The sequence below is a fragment of the Sceloporus undulatus genome, chromosome 2, assembly GCF_019175285.1.
Source record: "Sceloporus undulatus isolate JIND9_A2432 ecotype Alabama chromosome 2, SceUnd_v1.1, whole genome shotgun sequence".
NCBI lineage: Eukaryota > Metazoa > Chordata > Lepidosauria > Squamata > Phrynosomatidae > Sceloporus > Sceloporus undulatus.
In genome coordinates, this window is record NC_056523.1 from 95,275,280 (window position 1) to 95,296,889 (window position 21,610).

General features: G+C 40.4%; 1 protein-coding gene across 4 annotated transcripts in view; it reads left to right on the plus strand.

Annotated features, from left to right (window-relative positions):
• Positions 1–21,610, plus strand: part of KLHL3 (kelch like family member 3) — an 82,582-nt gene that overhangs the window by 23,161 nt on the left and 37,811 nt on the right. For all 4 annotated transcript variants that reach the window (XM_042451291.1, XM_042451289.1, XM_042451288.1 and 1 more), the window contains exons 3-5: positions 1,289–1,395; positions 11,882–12,003; positions 21,365–21,527. In XM_042451291.1, coding sequence (XP_042307225.1) covers positions 1,289–1,395; positions 11,882–12,003; positions 21,365–21,527 — 392 coding nt within the window. The remainder of the gene's footprint in view (positions 1–1,288; positions 1,396–11,881; positions 12,004–21,364; positions 21,528–21,610) is intronic.

Consider the following 21,610-nt stretch of genomic DNA (forward strand, 5'->3'; position numbering starts at 1 on the left):
ATTACTGATATTAAAACACCCACACATAATTACAGAGAAAAAAATATTCTGCAGGAGCTGCAGATATAAATATCATCAGCTCAGTATTCATTCCAATGATTCTATGCATACATGTTTTGGTGAGCTTCTGTTTTTAATATATTTGGACACTAAGCTTTCATCCCCACCTTAAAATAGAGCTAAATTGTCATGATGTTTGTTAAACTAAAGTGAATTGACTATTAGAGTCTATTTAATGTGAACTTTAATAAATAACCAGCCACTCTCAACTTAGTTTGTAAAACCAGGAATGTGTAGGTTTATGTGTCAGCAGGATTCTTTCTATCCCTGTTGGTCAGCTTCCCCACTGACTTCAATTTTGATGGTTGTATGAATTGCATGTGAGAAACCTTGACTGTTCCATATTATTTCCATTCTTTTTCTTTCATATGGTAACCTTGTTCTGCTTTGTCATATTACAAACAGGGAAGATGCTATTAGTGAGTGTAACAAATCCGCAAGATGCAAATCTATAAATGGCACATAATTGCCAAATTTGTGATTGCTTCAACTTGCTGTGTATCCATAGATGAGTCTGGTTTAACATAATTTCTTAACATAATTTAATTATCAAGGACTTTCTGTACTTCTCTCACTCTATTTAAATAAACGAGGTACTATGTTTCTGCACATTAAAATGTAGCCCAAACAATGACAGCTCAGACTCTCATGTGATTAATTATTTTTTAGATGACCGAATTGGTGCAAGTTGGTGGATTACTTGGTGAATGTCATATTTTTAAGAGGACAGAAATAGGACATAAACAGTATGTGAGAATCAATGTGTCCACTTGGGACCATGTCTTGGTTGTCTACTCATGCTAGCAAGTGAGTGTGGGTAGCACTATCAAACAATACAAAGGTAAAATATTCTGTAGGATTTAGATGTACAGAAGAAAGACATTTCCCTTTTAATCTGAGCTGTCCCTTGAGCTGCATATTGAAAACTTTGACTTCATCTTTATCTCAGCTTTTTCTTCACAGGAATAGTCTGCTTATTAGATTTCTGCTTGCCCTGCTTAGAGAAGATGGAATAATCCAATGCAATGCTTTACAAACCAAGATAATTTCACAAGGTTACTATACAAGCTGAAGAGGTCATTTGCTTCTTACTTTGTTCTATTACTTCTTTTCTTCACAGTTTTTATAGCAAAATAATTGTTGGAGGCAACAGTACCTTTTCAATGTTCATGTGGAAAACATGGTGTGGGAATGTGCTCTGAAAACCTAATTTTTGATGTGTCCACAGTAAGCAGCTCCTCTGTGATGTGGTGATTGTAGCTGAAGATGTCGAGATTGAAGCCCATCGTGTTGTCCTGGCAGCCTGCAGTCCATATTTCTGTGCCATGTTTACAGGTAATGTTCTGCTCCAAAAGCAAATAACTGTTACTGCTTAATATATGTATGTTGTTTGCCAAATTATGTGTTGCACTGCTTAATATATGTATATTGAGAGCCAAATGATGTGCTGCCACTAACATGGCCTGTACTTGTATTTAAAGTTGTTTTGGATGTATAAGGAAAACCAAACATGAAATTTATAGTTAATTTTATGATCAGACATTTGTGAGTATTTCTAGATAATATCTCATGGTTTAGGAATGTTCTGTGCTGGGCTTGATTCTACTGATAATGGAGCATGTTAAAAATCATGTAGCAAGGATGGGGAGTCTTTGGCCTTCCATGTTGGTGAACTAGAGTTCTCATCATTCCTTTCAGTGAATCCTTATTATTAAGGTTAGTGATCAAGCTGCTCCCACTATCCCTCACTAGGTTGGCTAGATCTGATGGACATTCCAGGCCAAAAACATTTATTCTCGCTGTCTTGAGTTTCTTGAAGCCAACTCCATCCTCGATCCCTTTCAGTCTGGTTTCCGCCCACGGCATTCTACAGAGACAGCTCTCACTAAGATCTCGAATGACCTTTTACAGGCCAAGGCTAATGGCCTCTACTCTGTTCTCATCCTTCTTGATCTGTCTGCAGCCTTTGACACTGTTGATCACTGTCTTCTAGTTGATATACTTTCTGACCTTGGGTTCTCAGACTCTGTTCTCGACTGGTTTAGATCTTATTTCTTAGGCAGATCTTTTGCAGTGGTCACAGGTGGTCAGATTTCATCCTCTGTTCCCTTATCTGTTGGAGTTCCCCAGGGCTTTGTTCTGGGTCCCCTTCTGTTTTCTCTCTACACACTGTCCTTAGGTAAACTCATTAGCTCTTTTGGTTTTTCCTACCATCTGTATGCCGATGACACCCAGTTGTATCTTTCCACCCTCGACCTTTCTCCAAGGCTTGAACAGCAAGTTTCGTCTTGCCTCACAGCTGTCTTGCAGTGGATGCGCCATCGGCGTTTGAAGCTCAACATGTCCAAGACGAAGCTTCTTGGCTTTCCTCCTAAGTCCACCGTTCAACACTGCTTTTCTGTCTCTGTGGACAACATTTCTGTTCAACCAGTCCAGCAAGCCCGCAGTCTTGGTTGTATCTTTGATTCTTCTCTGTCGTGTATCCCTCAGATCCAGACCACAGCCAAGGCTTGTAGATTCTTTTTGTACAATATTGCTAAAATCCGACCTTATCTTTCCGCCTCTACTGCCAAGATCCTGGTTCATGCCCTAGTGGTCTCACGACTCGATTACTGTGACATCCTCCTGGCTGGGCTTCCTCTTTCTCACCTCCGTCCTTTAATTTCTATCCAGCATTCAGCTGCACGCATTATCACATCCTCCCACCGCTCTGACCACATCTCTCCTGTGTTGGCATCCCTTCACTGGCTCCCCCTCCCTTTCCGCATTCAGTATAAGCTCCTGCTCTCGACGTTTAAAGCCCTCCATGGGCTGGCCCCTCCTTACTTATCAGACCTTATTTCTCCTCACCTTCCAACTAGGGCCCTCCGTTCTGGTGGTCAAGGTCTGCTGTCCCAACCCAGGATTTCTTCTGCCCCATCTCAGATTCGCCCTTTTCACTCGCTGCCCCTCACTCCTGGAACCTTCTTCCCCCGCGAACAAGAGCCATCACTTCTTTAACCAGCTTCAAAACAGAGGTGAAGACCATCTTGTTCAGAGAAGCGTTCCCAGGCATTGCATAATTGTCACATGCTATTTGATGCTCTTTTGTTGTCTGCTTATTGAATCATTTCCTGTATTGCTATATATTTTATATGTATTATCCTACCAGAAAGGCCCCTTCCCCACCACCACTCCCTTCTCCTTTTGTGTCTTGTCTTTCTAGATTGTAAGCCTGAGGGCAGGGAACCGTCCAATTATATGATTGCATGTACAGCGCTATGTAAATTTACAGCACTTTATAAATAAAGGTTAATAATAATAATAATAAGGAAGTCCACACATGGTCCCTATTGCCTAAAATCTTCATAGTGGTGACTTGGAGATGGTTGTTGTATTAAAGTGTTGGTCAGGACCTAAATCCATAAGGCAGTGGTTCTCAACCTTTGTTCCTCCAGATGTTTTGGACTTCAACTCTCAGAAGCCCAAAACAGCACAGCTAATGTGTAGGGATTCTGGAAGACAAAGTCCAAAACTGCCATAAGGGATCCTGAAACAGACCTGATGGATATTGGCTGGAGAGTGAAGCTGCATGTCACCATCATGCTTTGGCTAAAGAACAAAACCTACAGTGGGTTCAACAAAAAAGACTCTTGACAACAGGCTAGAGCAAGCCATGTGGTATTGTATAACTCATATCAAACGTTCTTACAAGGCTTGCTGAATGATCCCTGGGAAACAACAAAGGCCCGCCATATTAACTTTTGCCTTCTGGCTTGCACTTTCCTTTCTTTGTCTTAATCCACCTGCTCTGTTTGGTAGCTGTAATGTATACATTAGCCCCATATTATTTTTATTTAAAAGAGAAAAATCTCTGTGTGACATAACACAGATCTTTGTGTGAAGGTTCTTCAGTCACATTAATTGTAGATAATATCAACAGCCTTATTTTACAATTGAAAGGCGTGGGACAGACCGTCCAAAAAGGACGGTGTCCAGGCGCATAGTTTTGGTTCGCAGGGAAGCTGCAGCCTCCAGACCGCGGGATTTCCCCACAGACCAAAACAAACCCATGAAAAGCGGGTTCTTCTTGTGACATCATTATGATGTCGCAGTGCGCCAATGGTGCACTCGCGACGCCATAATGGTGCCACGACGTCCGGCATGTAACAATGGCACCGCCATTTTGAGGCCCTCGTCATGTGCGAGGGGTGTGGGGCATCTAGAAGTGCTGCCCCTCGCACGTGATGAGGGCATCCTTTTGCGTCCGTCTGGACCAGGCCAAAGCTTGCTTTTCCAGTAAAATGGGACTTTTCTATGATCACAAATAATAACTGTTTTTCTTTGGTTAGATGAGCAGGAAGAGGTTAAATAACAATGCTCAGCATATGTAGTGTGGGCTGATGGATATGTTGCAGCACATATGCACCTACATGTTGGAATCATGTGAAATTTTTGAAAAGTAAGTTAAGGACTTCTGCGTAAGATGCTTATTTGAGATGGCCCTTAGGTACAGAAAGATGTTACTTTGAAGCGCAATTTAATGGCTGCACCATTAAATTTGGAATGTATGTAGGTCGGGACTATTCAAAACCAGCAACCAGGATCTGGGAAACTGGTGATGATGGAAATCTTTGGGAACTAATTCTCATCCATCTCCACTTTAAATTAAGAGACATCCATCCTGCTAGCCTTACAGTAGCAAAACAGGGGAAGAGAAAGTCATGCCAGTAGTTGCTGTACTACCATATATGTGTCTTCTATTCTTTGTGGTCTAGTAGGAAGCATTAAGATATCCATGTTTGGTTGCCAAGCAGTGGCACAGAAGATTACACATCTTTACTCCTCTTTCTCATTTAATGCTTTAATGTGAGGTCAGTCAGCATAAATGTGGTCAGTAAGGAGCCTTAGTTTAAAATGGCATGAACATAAGAAGGGCAGAGGGCTTACAACTCAGTTGCTATGTGTGTGTGTGTTGTGTGTGGTTTACATGCAAAAGGCCACAGCTTCATTTTCTGGCCTCTCCAGTTGAAAGCATCTGGTAACAGCAATGGGAAATAAACTTTTCTGCCTGAGACTCTGGAAAGCTCTTGCTAGTGAGTGTAGAAAATATTGGACTAGGTGGATTAATCCTTTGGTGGCTTCTTTCCCTCTAACTATCCCTCTTCCTCCATGAAAATGAGGGTAAGGAAAGGAGTGACTTCCCCTTACTTCCACACTTGCCCCAAGGTTCAATTCACCGCTAGTTTAGTCTCTAACTACTGGCCTTCAGCTATATAATGTAACAAAATAACAAAGGGAGAATCATAATCTCATACAATGCTGATCCAAACTATAGCTACTTATTGATTGTATGAATGCTTCAAATATATATAAAGCTCAGAGAGCCTGCCCTGGTATCAGATGTTTCTCTATAGCACTTGTACAGAAGAGGTGGCAAAAAATAAATACTGCGTGAGCTAAAACGCCCACCCTCAAGCTGCTCCCTCAGTGGATTGGCAACTTGGGCAATGATAAAAATTGCAAAATATTCCACTTGTAGTTAAAGGGCCAACTGCAGCTTTTTTTGCTGCATTCCAAAAGCCCCCTCATTCCAGGGCTGTGCCTATAAGACACAATTATTCAGTTATACACCCATGCATTAAATTGATATTGGGCAACACATCAGTTGTCTTAGCATCTCAGCCTTCCCTCCCCACACTTTAGTATCTTAATGCTCCAGTTTTTTAGGGTCATTCTGGAGAAATATAGAGTCCATATGCAGTCCACCTTGCTGTGAAGGAAATGTAGGGATGTTTGCCTATATTTCTTAAATATAGGCCAGAATGCCCTAGTCCACAGGATTATGGCTGGTTTGGAACTTTTTGTTGGGCAGTGTTTTCCACACTTACTGACTGACTAATTCTGTAAAGGTGTTAGTCCCACTTGTATCACTGTAGATTTCTGGAGTGTTCTACCAATAATTTCTGCTTTTTTGCTCATCAAATTTTCTCTTTTTGGAAAGCAGGTGGATTATTCTGCTCCTGCTGTCTTAAAATGGTCACAGAGGAAGAAAATGGTTATGTTCACTCCCGCCACTCCCCCCCAATTATATGTACAGTGCTTTTTAGACAAGCATTTTCTTATTCAGTTATTTTTGCTTTATTTTTACTACAGGCTCCTCTGTTGTGCTCATGGATTTACTATCCAAGTAGAATTTGCAGATTGAATTGATTGGAAAAACCTCCCCTTTACATTTTTCACAATAAATCATCTCTGCCATCATATCACACACAGACTATTAGGGATCTCACAATATAATTTCCTGGCAAAGGGAAAATGCCCACACATATCTTGAAGCAGAACATCAATATATTAAAGCATAATACATGAATTTGCAGAATACACCTCAAGAAAATAGCTAGCATTTGAATCTTTCAAAGGCCTAAATCCAATTGCCTTTTCAGCTAGAAGATAAACCATTCCTGAAAAACATTCCTTTTTATTTTTTAAATGTTTCAGAATTTTGAAAAGTGAAAAACAGTAGATATATGTAAACAAATAAATATGTTTTTAGGGTGCATGTGGCAGCTTGTCTGGCTTTTTTCTTCTTCCCCATTTGAAGGTTTAAAAAATACTATACTTTGGAAGTAAAGCAAGGAAAATTGTGCATGACTTTGAGAAAAAGGTGTATGTTGTGGTTTAGCAGTGGAAGAATGAAAGGAGACAAAGTCCTATACAATGCTCAGAAATATTTATTTCTTAAAAAGCCCAATGCGTTTCGGCCTAATCATGAATTGGCCTTCTTCAGGGGCTATTAAATTCTCAGAAATTTCTGGACTTGCAGTCTATACTCTTGATGGAAGTAGGTCTTTGATTATTAGAAGAAGCCTTTCTTTTAATAACCAAAGATCCTCTTCTGTATAGAGTGCAGACTGCAATTCCAGAAATTGGGAATTGAATTGCCCCTTAAGAAGGCCAATTGGTGATAAGGTAGAAATGTATTTTAAGAAATAAAAGTTTTGACCATTGAATAACATGTGGGGTTTTTGTTTCCTTTCATTCTTCCATTGTGATTATGTGTTTTAGAGTTTTTTGTTTTGATCCTGCCTTGTTTTAGCAACAAGAATGACAAGAATAACTTTTTTTCTAAAAAACAACAGCTTTTTACTGCCAAATTTCAGGTGTGTGTGACAGTGTCAGAAATGTGGTGCAGCCTGTAGTTTGTTCCAGGGGGGCAATGACCCTGTTAGATCTGCTGAAGGTGTCCACCACTCCATTATAAAGAAGGAGCCTATTATATCTTATGAATGACCAATGTAGATGATCACCAAACCATGTGGCAAATTCAGGGAAACCTTACTGCACAATAAAGACTCCAGTATTTATCCCATACTGTATAGTACATGTGACAAGGAAAAAAAATCAGGTGTGTGTTTGCATTAGCACAGGTGACTCATGAATCATGTATTAGAAAACGTTATCCATGTAGCATGTTGCCTATGGCAGTTCACCCCAAAATAGGCTTGAAGTGATGCAGTCAGTAGTTAATAAAATCCAGGATGGGAATAACATATCAAGTGTTCAGGATGCAGCATTTTTATGCTCTTCGCAGCACTGAGGCTTCTCTGGGACTCGCAGAAATAGAATTAGGTTAATTATTCCAAATCAATTTAATTATGTGGAACACCCACACATATGCATATTTTATAGAGGATGTGGAATTTGGGTTGCCTTGGTGCACATAGCATCCACATTTAGCATGTACATCCTTGCCTAGAGTCCTGTGGAATGCATAACACATAATTACAAAATTAAGGTAACTAGAAAATATGAAGTGGGAAGATGGTAGTGGGAATTCTAAAAACTTGCTCTTGTTTGTTTAGATTAGTGGTGATCCATGGACTGGTACTGCCCCCTTAAGCCTATGGCTGCTAGTCTTTGGCAAATTACCATGAAAGAAACAATTGTAATCAGTGGACACAAATATGGTACTACTCCCTGGCATACTGAGGAAAAAATTGCCAGCCCTTCATGTCAGATAGCCCGAGAAAGGCTGCTTTAGACTACTTAAATGATTATGTGCAATATGTAGATAAGCTTTTCCTACACTGGCACTCTTCAAATGTGTTTAACTACACATCTTGTTGTATAAGTTCAATTCTTTATGGATTATATAAAAAATTGAAATAACTGTGGATTTGATTAATGAGACATTCGCTGTACTTGTGCCTGTGGATAAGCATATGCATACAGTAAAGAAGGGGTAGGCAACCCCCGGCCCGTGGGCCGCATCCGTCCTGCCGAGGTGGCAGGACCGGCCCCACGCCGGTCCTGCCACCGATTGTCGCAGGTGGTACCGCGGCAGCGGCGCCAAGGAGGGCAGGCCGCAGACAGTGTGCTGCCGCCACCGCCACCCACTTCCTGTAGTTCTGCGCGTGCCTGCAGAGCTAAATAGGAGGAGTTTCTCCTCCTGGGGCTGGCTGGCCAATGGCTGCTGGCAGGGAGTGGGCTGTTGCAGCTCCAGCCTGCCCCCATTGGCCAGCCAGCCTCAAGAGGAAGAGCTCCTCCTCTAGCAGGGAAGGAAGGGGGTGGGGGTCCTCCTCCTCCTTCCCTTCCTTACCGTGGCTGCCAGGCAGCCGCGGCGAGGGAAGGAAGGGGGTCCTCCTCCTTCCCATCCTTCCCTTCCCGTGGCTGCCAGGCAGCCGCAGGCAGGGAAGGAAGGGAAGGAAGGGGGTGGGGGAAGAGGAAGAGGAGGAGGAGGAGGAGGGAAGAAGGAAGGGAGGAGGAGGAGGGAGGAAGGAAGGAGGAGGAAGAGGAGGAGGAGGGAGGGAGGAAGGAAGGAGCAGGAGGAGGAGGGAGGAAGGAAGGAAGAAAGGAAAGAAGGTGGAGGAAGAGGAGGAGGAGGAAGGAAGGAAGGAAGGAAGGGGCAGGAGGAGGAGGAGGAAGAAGAAGAAGAGGAGGAGGAGGATTTCCATTCCATTTGTACAGGTCTGCTTTGTTTTAACAATGATAGTGGTGATGATGATGAAGATGATGATGATGATATCAGTCAGTTTCTGAGGCATGCACTCACTCTTTCTGAAGGTGAGACAGTGTGACTTTCCAAAGTGCATTTCTGTTTATTTTTGGTGCTTTTAATGCTAAAAGGTCTGCTTTAACAATGATAGTGGTGGTGGTGGTGGTGGTGATGATGATGATGATGATGATGATGATGATGATGATGATGGTGATATTGATATCAGCCAGCTTCTGAGGCCCAAATGTCCTCCATTTTGATTATACCTAAGAAACATGCATTTATATTAACATTTTTAAAAAATCATCAAATTTTTTTCTGCACGTCCTCCATTTTAAAAAAATGTGTCCTACATTTGAAAATGTTGTCCTATATTATTTATTTATTTATTTATTTATTGGCTTCGGCCCCCCAGTTGTCTGAGGGACAGCAACCTGGCCCCTGGCTCAAAAAGGTTGCCTACCCCTGTAGAGTATCAACAGTAATTCAGTCATTCGACTGCAGTTTTTACTCCATAACTGCTTCCTTCAATCCCAGATAAAAAGTTGAAAAATATATATGCAGCATATTTGAAAAGCCCAGGACTGAAAGGGCTAATCTTTATGATTTAGAGGGAAAGGAGTCGTTAGTAAACACAATGGAAAATGTAGAGAACAGAAAAGCCACCCCCAAGCCCCCCCCCCCCCCCAATATAAAGGTAGGAGTAGCTGCAGGAAAGTTGCACAATTAGCATCATTGCTTCTAATATGAAAACATGGAGAGGATGAGGGCATTTCTCAAAAATGGAGGGCTATGTGAACTCATTATCTTAGGAATTGCTTGATAACTAGTAAATGCTAGAATGAACTTGCCAGTCAACCATTCCTGGTTAAGTCTATTTATTTATAGCATACAGTACAAAAATAGAAACAGTTTTTTAAAATTCCAGATAAATACAACTCAAAATTGAAAAAGGATAAAAGCATATTAAAGAAATCTTCAGGTTAAAACAACAGAAAAGACTGCCATATATACTTGTATTTAAGTTGACTTCATGTATAAGTCGAGGGGAAGGTTTCAGGGCCAAAATTATGGGTTTTGATATGACCTGTGGATAAATCGAGAGTAAAACTTAAGGGCATGCAATAAAGGATGTAAAGGTTGAAACAAAAACGATGCTAAAGAACTAACAAAATTCTGACAGCTGTGCTTTTGCTCACACTGAAGGCTTGGTTGATGAGGAGGGAACTATGGTAAATGGTGGCTGTGCAATGTATGTGGGAGTTGACCAGGTGCAGACAGGGTTAATAAAATGCGTCAAAAAGGATTAAAGGCAAGAGAGTACAGTATTAACTCATACCAAAAAGAAAGAAAGAAAGAAAGAAAGAAAGAAAGAAAGAAAGAAAGAAATCACCTATTTCTCTGAGTAGAGTGGTGAAAGGTGAGACTTTTCTCCATCCCGGGAGAACCTAAAAAGAGCACTGGCACCATCTACTCTCCCAGCATTCTTTTGAGGGGAAGTGACAAAAATCACCAGTGGCGCTATTTCTCCAGTGAAGCATTGAAAAAGGGAAGTGGTGCTGTGGCAGAGAGAGTAGATGGGGTTGGTGCTTCTTTTAGATTCTCCTGAGATGGACTAAGCTCTCATCTTTCAACATTCTACTCAGAAAAGGAAATGGTTCCTTTTTGATAAGAGTAAAATTACAGTATTTACATTGACCTGTGGATAAATAGACCCAAGTTTTTTTTGTATTCTTAATAAGCTGTGTTTTAATTTGGTGTCTAAGACCAATGTTGAGTCCAACGAGGACTTCCAAGGGCTTTCTATAAATGGGATGCCACAGCAGAGAAGGTCTTCCCCCATGTCCATCCCATGTCCCTGCATGATGTATCATTCACACTAATGGACCTGCAGCAGGGGTTTGTCAGTAGTTCGTGATTTTGCCTCAGAAAATGATGCTGTTTTCCTCAAATTCAAAAGAAAAGACTGGCATATGCTGCAGTTACTAACCTTAACATACCTCTGCTTTGACTAGTGAACATCTGATTGTATTATGAGGATTTTTGATAGAGTCCAACCCTTCATCCAGCCTACCTTCCTCTCAGAAGAAATCACAGGTTCCAGAATTTCCAGCCAGTATGCTCAGTAGCCATGTTGGCAGGGATAGGGATAGGGAGACACAAGGGCCTTTAGTCCAAACCTTTGCTTTCTCCTACTGCCTGGCTTCCTTAATCCAAACTTCCAAAATACTTTCCTTTACACAAGCCATCTTTTCTGAGATTGTACCTCAGAGAACATACAGACTGAAGGACTTTCCGGTGGAACATGCAAGCACAGCACTCATGCACTGGATGTTAAAATTTCATTTGAAAAGGAAAGGAATTGATGTGTTCTTCAAATGCGCAGTAATCCTGTAGAAGTACAGTGATGGCCACTCTTCACTTCTTCTCTTTTGAAGAATACAGAAAAAGGGAACAAAGAACTTTTCTGGCTTTCTTTGTGAAAGAGAATGAATGGATTTATAACAGGACTAGCTGTTAGGAAAGGAACTGTAGAAGACTGCTTGTTCAGTTCTGTGAGCTATATAGTAAGTGGATTTTCCCGCCCAGTAGCAAAGAACCTCCTCTTCCCAGAACAGGTTCTTTAAAGTAGTTTTTCTCCTCTTCAAAATTGTTTTGACTCTGACAGTGACACACCTTTAAGATCTGAAGAAATGGAGTCTCTGTTTACAGTATTTTAAAAGTGGTAGTTTTTTTTAAAAAGAGAAAAAAGAAAAGAAAAGAGATCGCTCAGTGAAACCTAAGGGAAGGAATACAAAGACACATGTGAACATGTTTAAAATTGTTTTTAAAATGAATTTTCAGGAGATATGACGGAAAGCAAAGCAAAGAAGGTTGAAATCAAAGATGTTGATGGAGTAACCTTAAGCAAGCTGATTGATTACATCTACACTGCTGAAATAGAGGTGACAGAAGAGAATGTTCAGGTGAGGAGAACTGGATGGGGGCTTCTTTGGTGGTGGCTCTCTTCCTCACAAATGTTATCAAGGACCCTTCTTCTTTTGCTTTGAAAAGAGCCTTTGAAGACATATTATTTTGCAAAACTTTTAATGACTTTGAATGGTTCTGTTATTGTGTTTTGTGGGTTACAGTGCACCCCCCATTGTTTATGCTCATTTCATTGGAGTTTACTCCCTTGTAATATAATGTGTTTTATTCCAGTTAGAGGACAGTGGCCCAGTACAATACTGAAGGGCAGCCGTGAGATCAATTGGTGAATCAAAGCTGGACATTTCTTAGGCATAAATGTTTTGAATGCTTCTGAGTATGTTCTGAATATTTTTCTTCACTGTTAAAAACAATGTATGCTCTACCTCCCTAGTTACTTAGAATCAAGAAACAGGACATACAAAGATCAATCTACAAAAGAAATGCTTTGTATGCAGAGTCCAGAGGTTTCAAGTTTAATTTTTGTAGCACAAGAGTAGTGAGCATTGTTAAGAATGGTTGGGAAAGGGGATGGCCATTTAGTATATAATTTAACTAGCTACGCAAGATGGTTATCAGGATGCATACAAATAATACGTTTAACATTTGACTGCCCTCACCTTGAAGGGTGAGGGACTGAGGATGCTAATTCTCTACCCTGTCCATCATGAGCTTTCTTGCATTCTGCATCTTGAGAGTGAATGTCTGCTTCAAGAAGCCTTTTTTATGCATGCAAACACACTGTGTGATTTAGGATTCTGATTTTCCAGGGTTTTGAACGTCACATGGAATCTATGCATAGCATAGAGGCCCCCTGTAGGAGAGATTTGCCCTTAAGATATGGAGAGTGGCAGGGATGGAACAAGGGGGCTGTGGTTGTGGATCTCATGTGCTCATCTTTGCTTGTATTGCTCATGTATTATTATAGATTAATACATAAATATGGCTTGTATGCTTAATTGAAGGGTTGCATGATACAGTATGAATATGTAGCAATGAATCTCTCTAGGGAAATTTTTTAATTAGCTCAAATACTAGGTTGTGCTACAAGCAAACTTTTGTGGAATCATTTCCCACCTGTATACCAAGATAAAAGAGATCAAAGGGATTTCGCAGAGGCAGAATTCTCTAAATGAGGTATTTCTTTTATTAAGGGGAAAACCACACAACAATTCACGTTCACTCACACATACATACAAGGTTTAGAATAGTTGGAGGCTGAACTAATGGCGATACTTACACAAGATGAGGCTTGACTCTGGGTCCAGTTGTGATGGAGTGGGACACGGCTGTTTGTGGGGGATGTATGTTTGTATCAGGACCAGTCTGAGTTCACAGTGACAGAGTGTCCCTGTGCCTTCCAACTAGCTCACTAACAAAGAATTACTATCCTGGAGCCAAAGGTGTTTGTCCTACATCAAAGGAAATCAAATCTACATTATAAAGTTTTGCTTGGTCTGGCAGTGTCCAGGGTGAGAATGGAATTGTAAATCAGCCATATCGTCTTGTTCAGCAGAACATTCCGCCTAAATCACCTATCTTCCTGACTTCGGAGAAGTTGAAGTTTCTCATTTGCAACACCCAAACTCTTCTGTTTGATGTGCTTATGGGGTAGTGTGGATGTGACCACTTACCTCAGAGATTATGGCTACCCAGAGTACAGAGTCCGTTTGGGGCCATAGGGAGAATGTACATGCACACAAAAATTCAGAAGATTTCAGTCTGGTAACAAATACATGCAAGCTTGAAGGGCCTAAGAATACACCTCCTTTTTTTAGTGACACAGATAAATGTAAGTTCACCTCATTCATACATATTTATTAAAATGTATAGTGATGTGTCAGAATTCATACATATTTCAGTAATCATGAAACTAAGTAATAAATGTATTTTTTGCTGTACAAGTATTCTAATACAATTTTTAGAAGCAGTGAATTCACTTTGGCAGTCTAAAATGTCAAGCTTGAATGAAATGAAATGGATTTAGTTTAGTTTCATTGTTGAAACAAGATTTCAGTCCTGGCAGAGTTTGATAAGGATTAGGAGAGATGAAACCAACAGAAGACCAATTAATCTTCAGCTACATAGTTACAGCATGTTCTCTTTCTCTCAGTCTGTTTTGCCTCCTGTCTTTACCTCCTCTTTCATTCTATCTGTATCCCCCCCCCTTTTTTTTTAATACTTCGGTTACCTCAAATTTTACTTGGAACAACTTATGTTATTCATGGGAGTTGTGTCCTTTGAGTAATGTAATGCAAGAGCTAGGAGTCCAGGTCTAGAGACAGAGTGTATAAAAGTCCCAGGTTCCTCCTCAGGCATCTCCAGTTGTAAGGGTCAGGGGGAATTTGATGGAGAAGACCTTGGTTTGAAATTTATTTTGAGCAGCCAACACAAGGCTGCATCTGCATGGACCCACAGCCTAATGCAGCACAAAGTAGTTTCTCATATCACCCTCAAGTCTCAAAGATGGAGATGTTAGAAGTTATATCAGATGTAATGACATATCCTGGTGGTATCTCTTTAATTTATTATCCAGAAGTAATTACTCCAAGAGTGACACAAGTGGCCAAAATAGGAATGTAGGCCTTTCAGTGAACTGGAAAATGAGGTCTGCATCTAGTTTTGAGTCAGGTGGCAATTATTGCTGGTTTAAATGGTTCTCCTTAGTCTTTCTTCTTCTGCAGCCATTTGAAAATGGCTTGAGCAGGTTTTATTATCTTTTGTAAGTAACAAGTTCTTGGCAGAGGTGTCTTTTACACAGTGTAGTCCTTTCCCCTGCAGTAGTGTGGTATTTTTCTCTTCTTTAAAAAAAGGATGATAAAACTGAATTGAGGAGGTGCAGGAGAATTTCAAATAAATCAGAGCTTGAGTTGTTTAATAAGGAGAGACCTGCATTGTGAATCTTTTGGGTGAAAGTCTTCACGACCACTTGGCCAGTTCCTCCAGTATATGTCATTTGAAAAGCCAAAATGTTGTCTGTATATGCATACAGATTGAGTATCCTTTATCTGAAATGCTTAGGACCAGATATATGTTTTAGATTTTGGATATTTATTTATTTATTTCCGTTTTGGAATACCTGTATTTGCATATATTTACATAACGAGATATTTTAGAGATGGGGTGGGATTACAACATAAGATAAAATACACAAAAGTACAAAAACATAATAAAACATGCAATAATCCCTAACCCTCACACCATTACAGATAATAAAAAATTCAGTAGCAGTTAAAATAATTACATCAATAGCACAGCATAAAATAAGCAGGAAGAAGTGGGCAGGTTGAAGGCAGATGGGGCTATCTTTATTTGGCAGAGATCCATTTTGATAGCCTTTTTAAACATGTCTGAGGTGGTGATAAGACAGATCTCTTCTGGTAGGTCATACCACAATTTTGAAGTGGCAGAAAAGAAGGTCCTCTGGAAAGTTGCAGCTAATCAGGTCTTCTGTGGCTACAATAAGTTCTTCCCAGAGGATCTGAGAGTTCGGGGTGGATTATATAGGGAGAGGCGCTCCTACAAGTAGCCTGGACCCAAGCTATGTAGGGCTTTAAAGGTGATGACCAATACCTTGTACTGTGCCTGGAAGCTAATTGGTAGCCAGTGCAGAGATTTTAAATTTAATATATGTTTCATATTTTGTGCATGAAACAATGTTTGTATACACTGAGCCATCAGAAAGTAAAGATGTCACTATCTCAGCCACTCATGTGGACTCGTTTGGATTTTGGAGTACAGTGGTACCTCGGGATACGAAATGATCGGGTTACGAAATTTCCGGGATACGAAAAAGTTGGATTGGCAAAAACTGTTTCGGGTTACGAAATATTTTCCGGGTTACGAAATTCATTTCGGCGCGAAATTCAAATGCTGCAAAGTGCAGCTATAGGCTTTCCAGTGCTAACGGAAAGCCTTTTCGGGTTACGAAATTTTCGGGTTACGAAAGGAATGGCGGAACGAATTAATTTCGTAACCCGAGGCACCACTGTATTGGGGATTTTGAAATTCCTAATAAGAGATGTTCAACCTGTATTAAGACTTTTGTTACCTCATTTTTGTCTGCTGAGTTCTCCTGTGACATCAGAATGCTAAGGCCCACTGTGACATTTCACCCAAAAGCATCAAGAGGAACAGAGCAGTCATAGGCTGGAATCCCATGGCTTGAATTCTTTAGTTGTTTCCATAAAGAGGTTTCCAAGACCTCCTTTACACAGTCATCCTCCCACCCCCCCAGTTCTGTAATAGTCCATGGTGTTCCTACAGAGACCTGGAAGCATATTATCTGCCCTTCTGAAGCATGCAATTGGGAAAGCTAATGGGAATTATTATTATTATTATTAACTTTTATTTATAAAGCGCTGTAAATTTACACAGCGCTGTACATACAGTCTTTTTAATTAGACGGTTCCCTGCCCTCAGGCTTACAATCTAAAAAGACACCACACAAAAGGAGAAGGGAGTAGTGGTGGGGAAGGGGATGAGGTCCAGCAGTTTCTCTCTACCTCCAAGGCCTGGACCAATGGAGGGAGGGCTTGGCTTCATAATGGATGGTTAATCTTCATCTAGGGAGGCAAGTGACAATTATGCAAATTGAAAGACAAAGGCCAAGATACACTGTACAGTTTGCCCTTCTTATACACCCCCCACATATTTCTTGATACTGTACTTGGTTGACTATTCTACTGCAAATTCAAAACAACCAATCTTGGTCACTGCTTCCTTTGCATCTGGTCAGCCTGGGAGTAGCAACTGAACAGTCTGGCTGAACAGCAACCAAGAAGCCAGTTGCCCATGCCATCGCTCCAGCAAAGACCAGTGTGGGCAAGAGGCCTCTTGGTTGCTCCCAAGGCAATCAGGTGCAAAGGGAGAAGCTTCCCTTTGGCAAAGAAGGACACAGCTGGTGTTAGGGAGTTTATTGAGACCACATGCCATGAAGTAGAGTGGCATGGTGGGGAAAGGGAGAAACTATGAATGCAGGATCCACTCCAAGTTGAAGGACTTTTTCCGAGAATTAACCCCAGATACCCCTCCCCCTCCTTCCCCAGAGACAAATCTTTCCCACACAGCTTCAAGTGTCCCCCCCCCCCCACACACAAGCGTTGCATCTTCTGTTACTTCTTCTCAGCCTGTCTAATGAAAGAAAACAGGAGCAGCAGAACAGCTCCAACCTGCGACCCAAGTCCCTGCAAAGCTTAAGCAGGGTCCCAAATTTGAAAGTTTATTTTTGCTACCACTTCCCCCTACCTCACTGCTTTGAAATACTTTTTTTAAAGTTGAAAATATCTTTCCAATCAGTCAGTCTGTCCCCCAAATGGTGGCACTCTGAGCCATAGAAGCAACGTTCTGCGTCAAAGCTTCACAAGAGTTTCCCAGTTGCTGCTGCCACTACCATGACCAGTGAAAGATGCAGCTAAGGGAGTGAGCTCATGTGGGCAGGCAAAGAGCAGGAGACACCACTACATGAAATGATCAGAGAGGCTGCCTTGTAGTTTTAAGGGACCCTGAAAAGAAGTTTCATGATGGTCCTAAGGCTGCTGGTTCCCCTTGTCTTTTTTGGGCACCAATACTTTGACTGAAGGCCTCCCTGCTGCCCCCCTTTCCCCTCACTGTCCTATTGGATCTTTCCACCACCCCTTGGGGGGCATACCAGCTACTGTGTTTACTGCAATCACTGATCTACACAATCTAAGGCTTTGCTATGTTCTATAAAGCGCAAGCTGATTCTTTTTGGAAATTCTTTGGTGGCTTCCACTGGCTACCTGTAGATTTACAATATGGTCCTTTCCTGAACCCAGCTTGGACATCTGGCATTTTTCACTCCATCTATGGGTAAAAGTCTTTATTATAGAGTTTTGGAAATCACTTTGCTTGCATGGGAAATGAATGCAATGGTCCTGTGTTTACTGTAATCTCTGCTGTCCCCTTTCATGGGGTTTGGGATATATACTGAGCCTTTCCAATCTGTGGGACATAGTTTTGTTTTCCTTTTTTGTTGACATATTTTATTTAGAATTAGAGTAGATTCTGTCTCTGCAGAGTGAAGCAGCTTCTGTATGTCATCAGTTTGTGGTGATTTGTTTCTCTTGAATATTATTGAATGCAGCTTCCATTTCAGCCTCCACTACATCTTTTTATGAATCTATTATCCTTTCATTTTTTTCCATATAGTTCTTCTGTGTATTGTTTCCATCTTCTTTTTGTTTCTTCTTGATCAGGTAATGGTGATCATAGTGCATCTCCACTCTTGGTTTAAATATCCCTTTGATTTTTCAGAACTTGTGGAAGAGGTCTCTTGTTCTTCCTTTTTTGTTGTTATCCTCTGTTTCTCTGCATTGATTATTATGGTATTTCTCCTGCTTCTGCGCACAAGTCGTTGAACAGCTGCATTCAGGGTTCTGACACTGTTTCTATACCCTTTTGCTTTTACTTCTTGTCTGTCCTTAACTGCTTAAAGCATTTGATCTGTCATCCATTGAGGCTTATCTTTCTTTTTGGCTAAATATAGTAACTTTTTAAATTACTTCCTGACAGTGTGCATGGCTTTAGTCCAGAGTTCTTCTGGCTCTGGGTCAATTTGACTTAACAGTGCAAATCAATTTTTAACATTACATTTGGATTCTGTGGAGATGTTCTTTACATTATTTTGGAAGGACAGTTGGTTTAGTCTTCTTTAGCTTTACTGTCATTTTTTACATTAGCAGTTCATGGTCCGTGATACAATTTGCTTCTGGTCTTGTTTTTTCAGAGAGCACAGATCTCCTCCATTTTCTGCTTCCAAATATGTGGTTTATTTGATTTCTTTATTGGCCCCCAGGTGGTGTCCATGTCTATTTGGTTGCTTGAAGAATGGGTTTATGATGAACAAACTGTTTACCTTGCAAAATTCAGCCTGTTGCTCTCCTGCTTCATATCTTGATCCTAAACCAAATTTTCCTGTAAGCTTTGATTCTGTTCTGTTTCCTACTTTTGCATTCCAGTTGCCAGTGATTAACAAGAAGTTCTGGTTAGGTGTGTGATCAAGTTCTTCCTGGACTCTAACATAGAATCTTTCAGTTTGTACTACTTCTTCCAGTGTTGCTGGAGCATAAAATTGGATAATGGTTGTATTGATAGGTTTTTTTCTCAAGCCATGTTGATAGAATTTTGTTAGACTGTATATTAACCTTTGTCTATTTTTGCTACATCTCTCCTCGCTAATAATGCCATCCCATTTCTTTTCATCTTTTCGTTTCCTGAGTAAAATATTGCAATTATCTGATTCAAAATGTCTTATTCCTGTCCACTTTAGCTCACTCATCCTGTGTATTGCAGTGTTTATACATTCCATTTCTTGTTTCACCCTGTCTAACTTTTTGTGATTCATGCTTTGCACATCCACATTCTTTGAGTTGTGCATCTTCAGACTTTGACTTCTGGTGATGTCAGCAGATGCACATGCTTTCAGCTTCAGTCCAGTTGTATCATTTGCCACAGAGCTACTTGTAGTTGTCCTGTGCTCTACCCTAGTAGCTTGTTGAGTGCAATCTGACCTGGGAATTTCATCTTTTGGCACTGTCTCTTTGTTTCCTTTTGTATTGTCATGAGTTTTTTTTGTTGTAAAAAGACACTGAGGGGTTTTACTGTGCTTCTTTCTGTGCAGTACTAATAAATGTCAGTTATGGTGCCACTGCCATTGTCTTTGAGAGATCCTCCCCCCCCTTCTATTGCTGCTGCCCAGCAGCTGTTTGACACATTGTCATCAGTGTAGTCTCTTGTCTTACAATAGCATGCAGACCCACCACCATGGAAAGGTAATGCCATGAGTAGGACATTAGCCACTGCTATATAACAGAGATGTGGACAGTTGTGTAAGTTGCACTTAAAGCTCAAGCTTTACCATTGTACAATATTGGAATATTAAGATCCTGAAACAGTTCCTAGATATGTGTTAAAAAAAGAAATAGTTGTTATTAGTTTTCCTTCACTGGTTTCAGTTAATCTGTTCTAGGAATCAACCAATAGCTTAATTAATTTTTGTGTTTTATTGTTGCCTTTTGGGGATAGTGTTCTCTAAAATGTTACTGATTTGTAATATTCCCGTAAGATCCAGCTGGGTTGGCTTTTTCTTGCTGGAACAGTACAGTGAATTTGCCCTAGGGCATGTTGCAGCTTTACTTATTGTTCTTTCTGGATAAACTGAATTAAGGGAGTTCATGAATACATTTACAAAAGTAAACCCTTGAGTGTCTTTCTCTTCTTGCCAACAGAGTGTTATGGCAAGTTAAGTCTTCAACATTTTTTGCCGTATTTCTCTGCATCATTCCTTGGTGACATATAGGGAGAAAAAATAAAATATTAATATGTGTTGAAAATTCTAGCTTTTAAATGCCCTTTTCATCTAATGAACTAGAGCGGAGTCTTTTTGAATAGAAATAAAATATATGTGTACCCACACCATCTTCTCAGTCTGCCTTCAGTAAGTGTATTCAACATTCTTGACAATACCAGCATGTTGCATACAGATATGATTCTTTGTGCAATATTAGCATTTGGATATGAAAACAGTTTGCTATCTGTAATGGAAAATAATTTAGGGTGAAGTTGGTCTGTCAGTACAGTATGGCTGCTCAATCAATGTACAAATGAAGTTGGATTGTTTGACTTTGGTGGACCACATCCAGTATATTCATGACAAGCAAGAAATTCCAGTTATATTTAATTGTTGCTCATTACCATGATTATGTGTCATTTTTGTGATGCATAATGCCTGTTTAGCAAATAAATGAGTATAGTGGTTTAGTTTTCTAAACATCAAGGGAGGGAACGACTTGTAAAAGATGAGTGTAATGGTGGCCAGTGTGATGCTGTAAAGATGCTGTGAGTGTGAATAGTGTGCTATAACTATAAATGAGAACAGTGGGCTGAATGTGGTTAGTAAATCACAACATTGTGAACAGTGAGGTTATGAACAACTGGGGAGGACAGTAAATTAAAAACGCACGGGGAAAAAAGCTAAATTGTTTTTTCTTCTTCTTCTTCCCTCTTTTAATGCTACCTCTCCAACTCATAATCTTTGAAAAATTGAGTGGTTTGGGTGTATTATCTCTGCAGTACATATTATTCTCTTCCCTGGTGTTTCTGTATCCTTGTTGAGTGGGAAGTGTAAAAAGAATTACTGCATGCTTTCTTTTTCTTAAAAAAAATATTTTGCTAATGTGTTCTTTCTCTTCACTGAAATGGCTTACCTCTGGAATGGATTTGTGCTTTAATGGTATCTCTTCCAAGTTTGCTGGAGCAAATTTTACTGGATTATTTATCAGAGAAGTCAGTCTAGGACTTGGATTGCTAATTTTTTCCTTTCTCTTCCCTATATTCCAGGTTTTGTTGCCAGCAGCCAGTTTATTACAATTAATGGATGTTCGACAAAACTGCTGTGACTTTCTTCAGTCTCAGCTACATCCTACAAATTGCCTTGGAATCCGCGCCTTTGCAGATGTACATACTTGCTCAGAACTATTGCAACAAGCCAATGCCTATGCAGGTGATCACAGCAGCTTCCCAAATGTTTCTTGTTTCAAAATATCAAAATCTGGATACCTAAAGGTCAATTTTATACTTCAACAT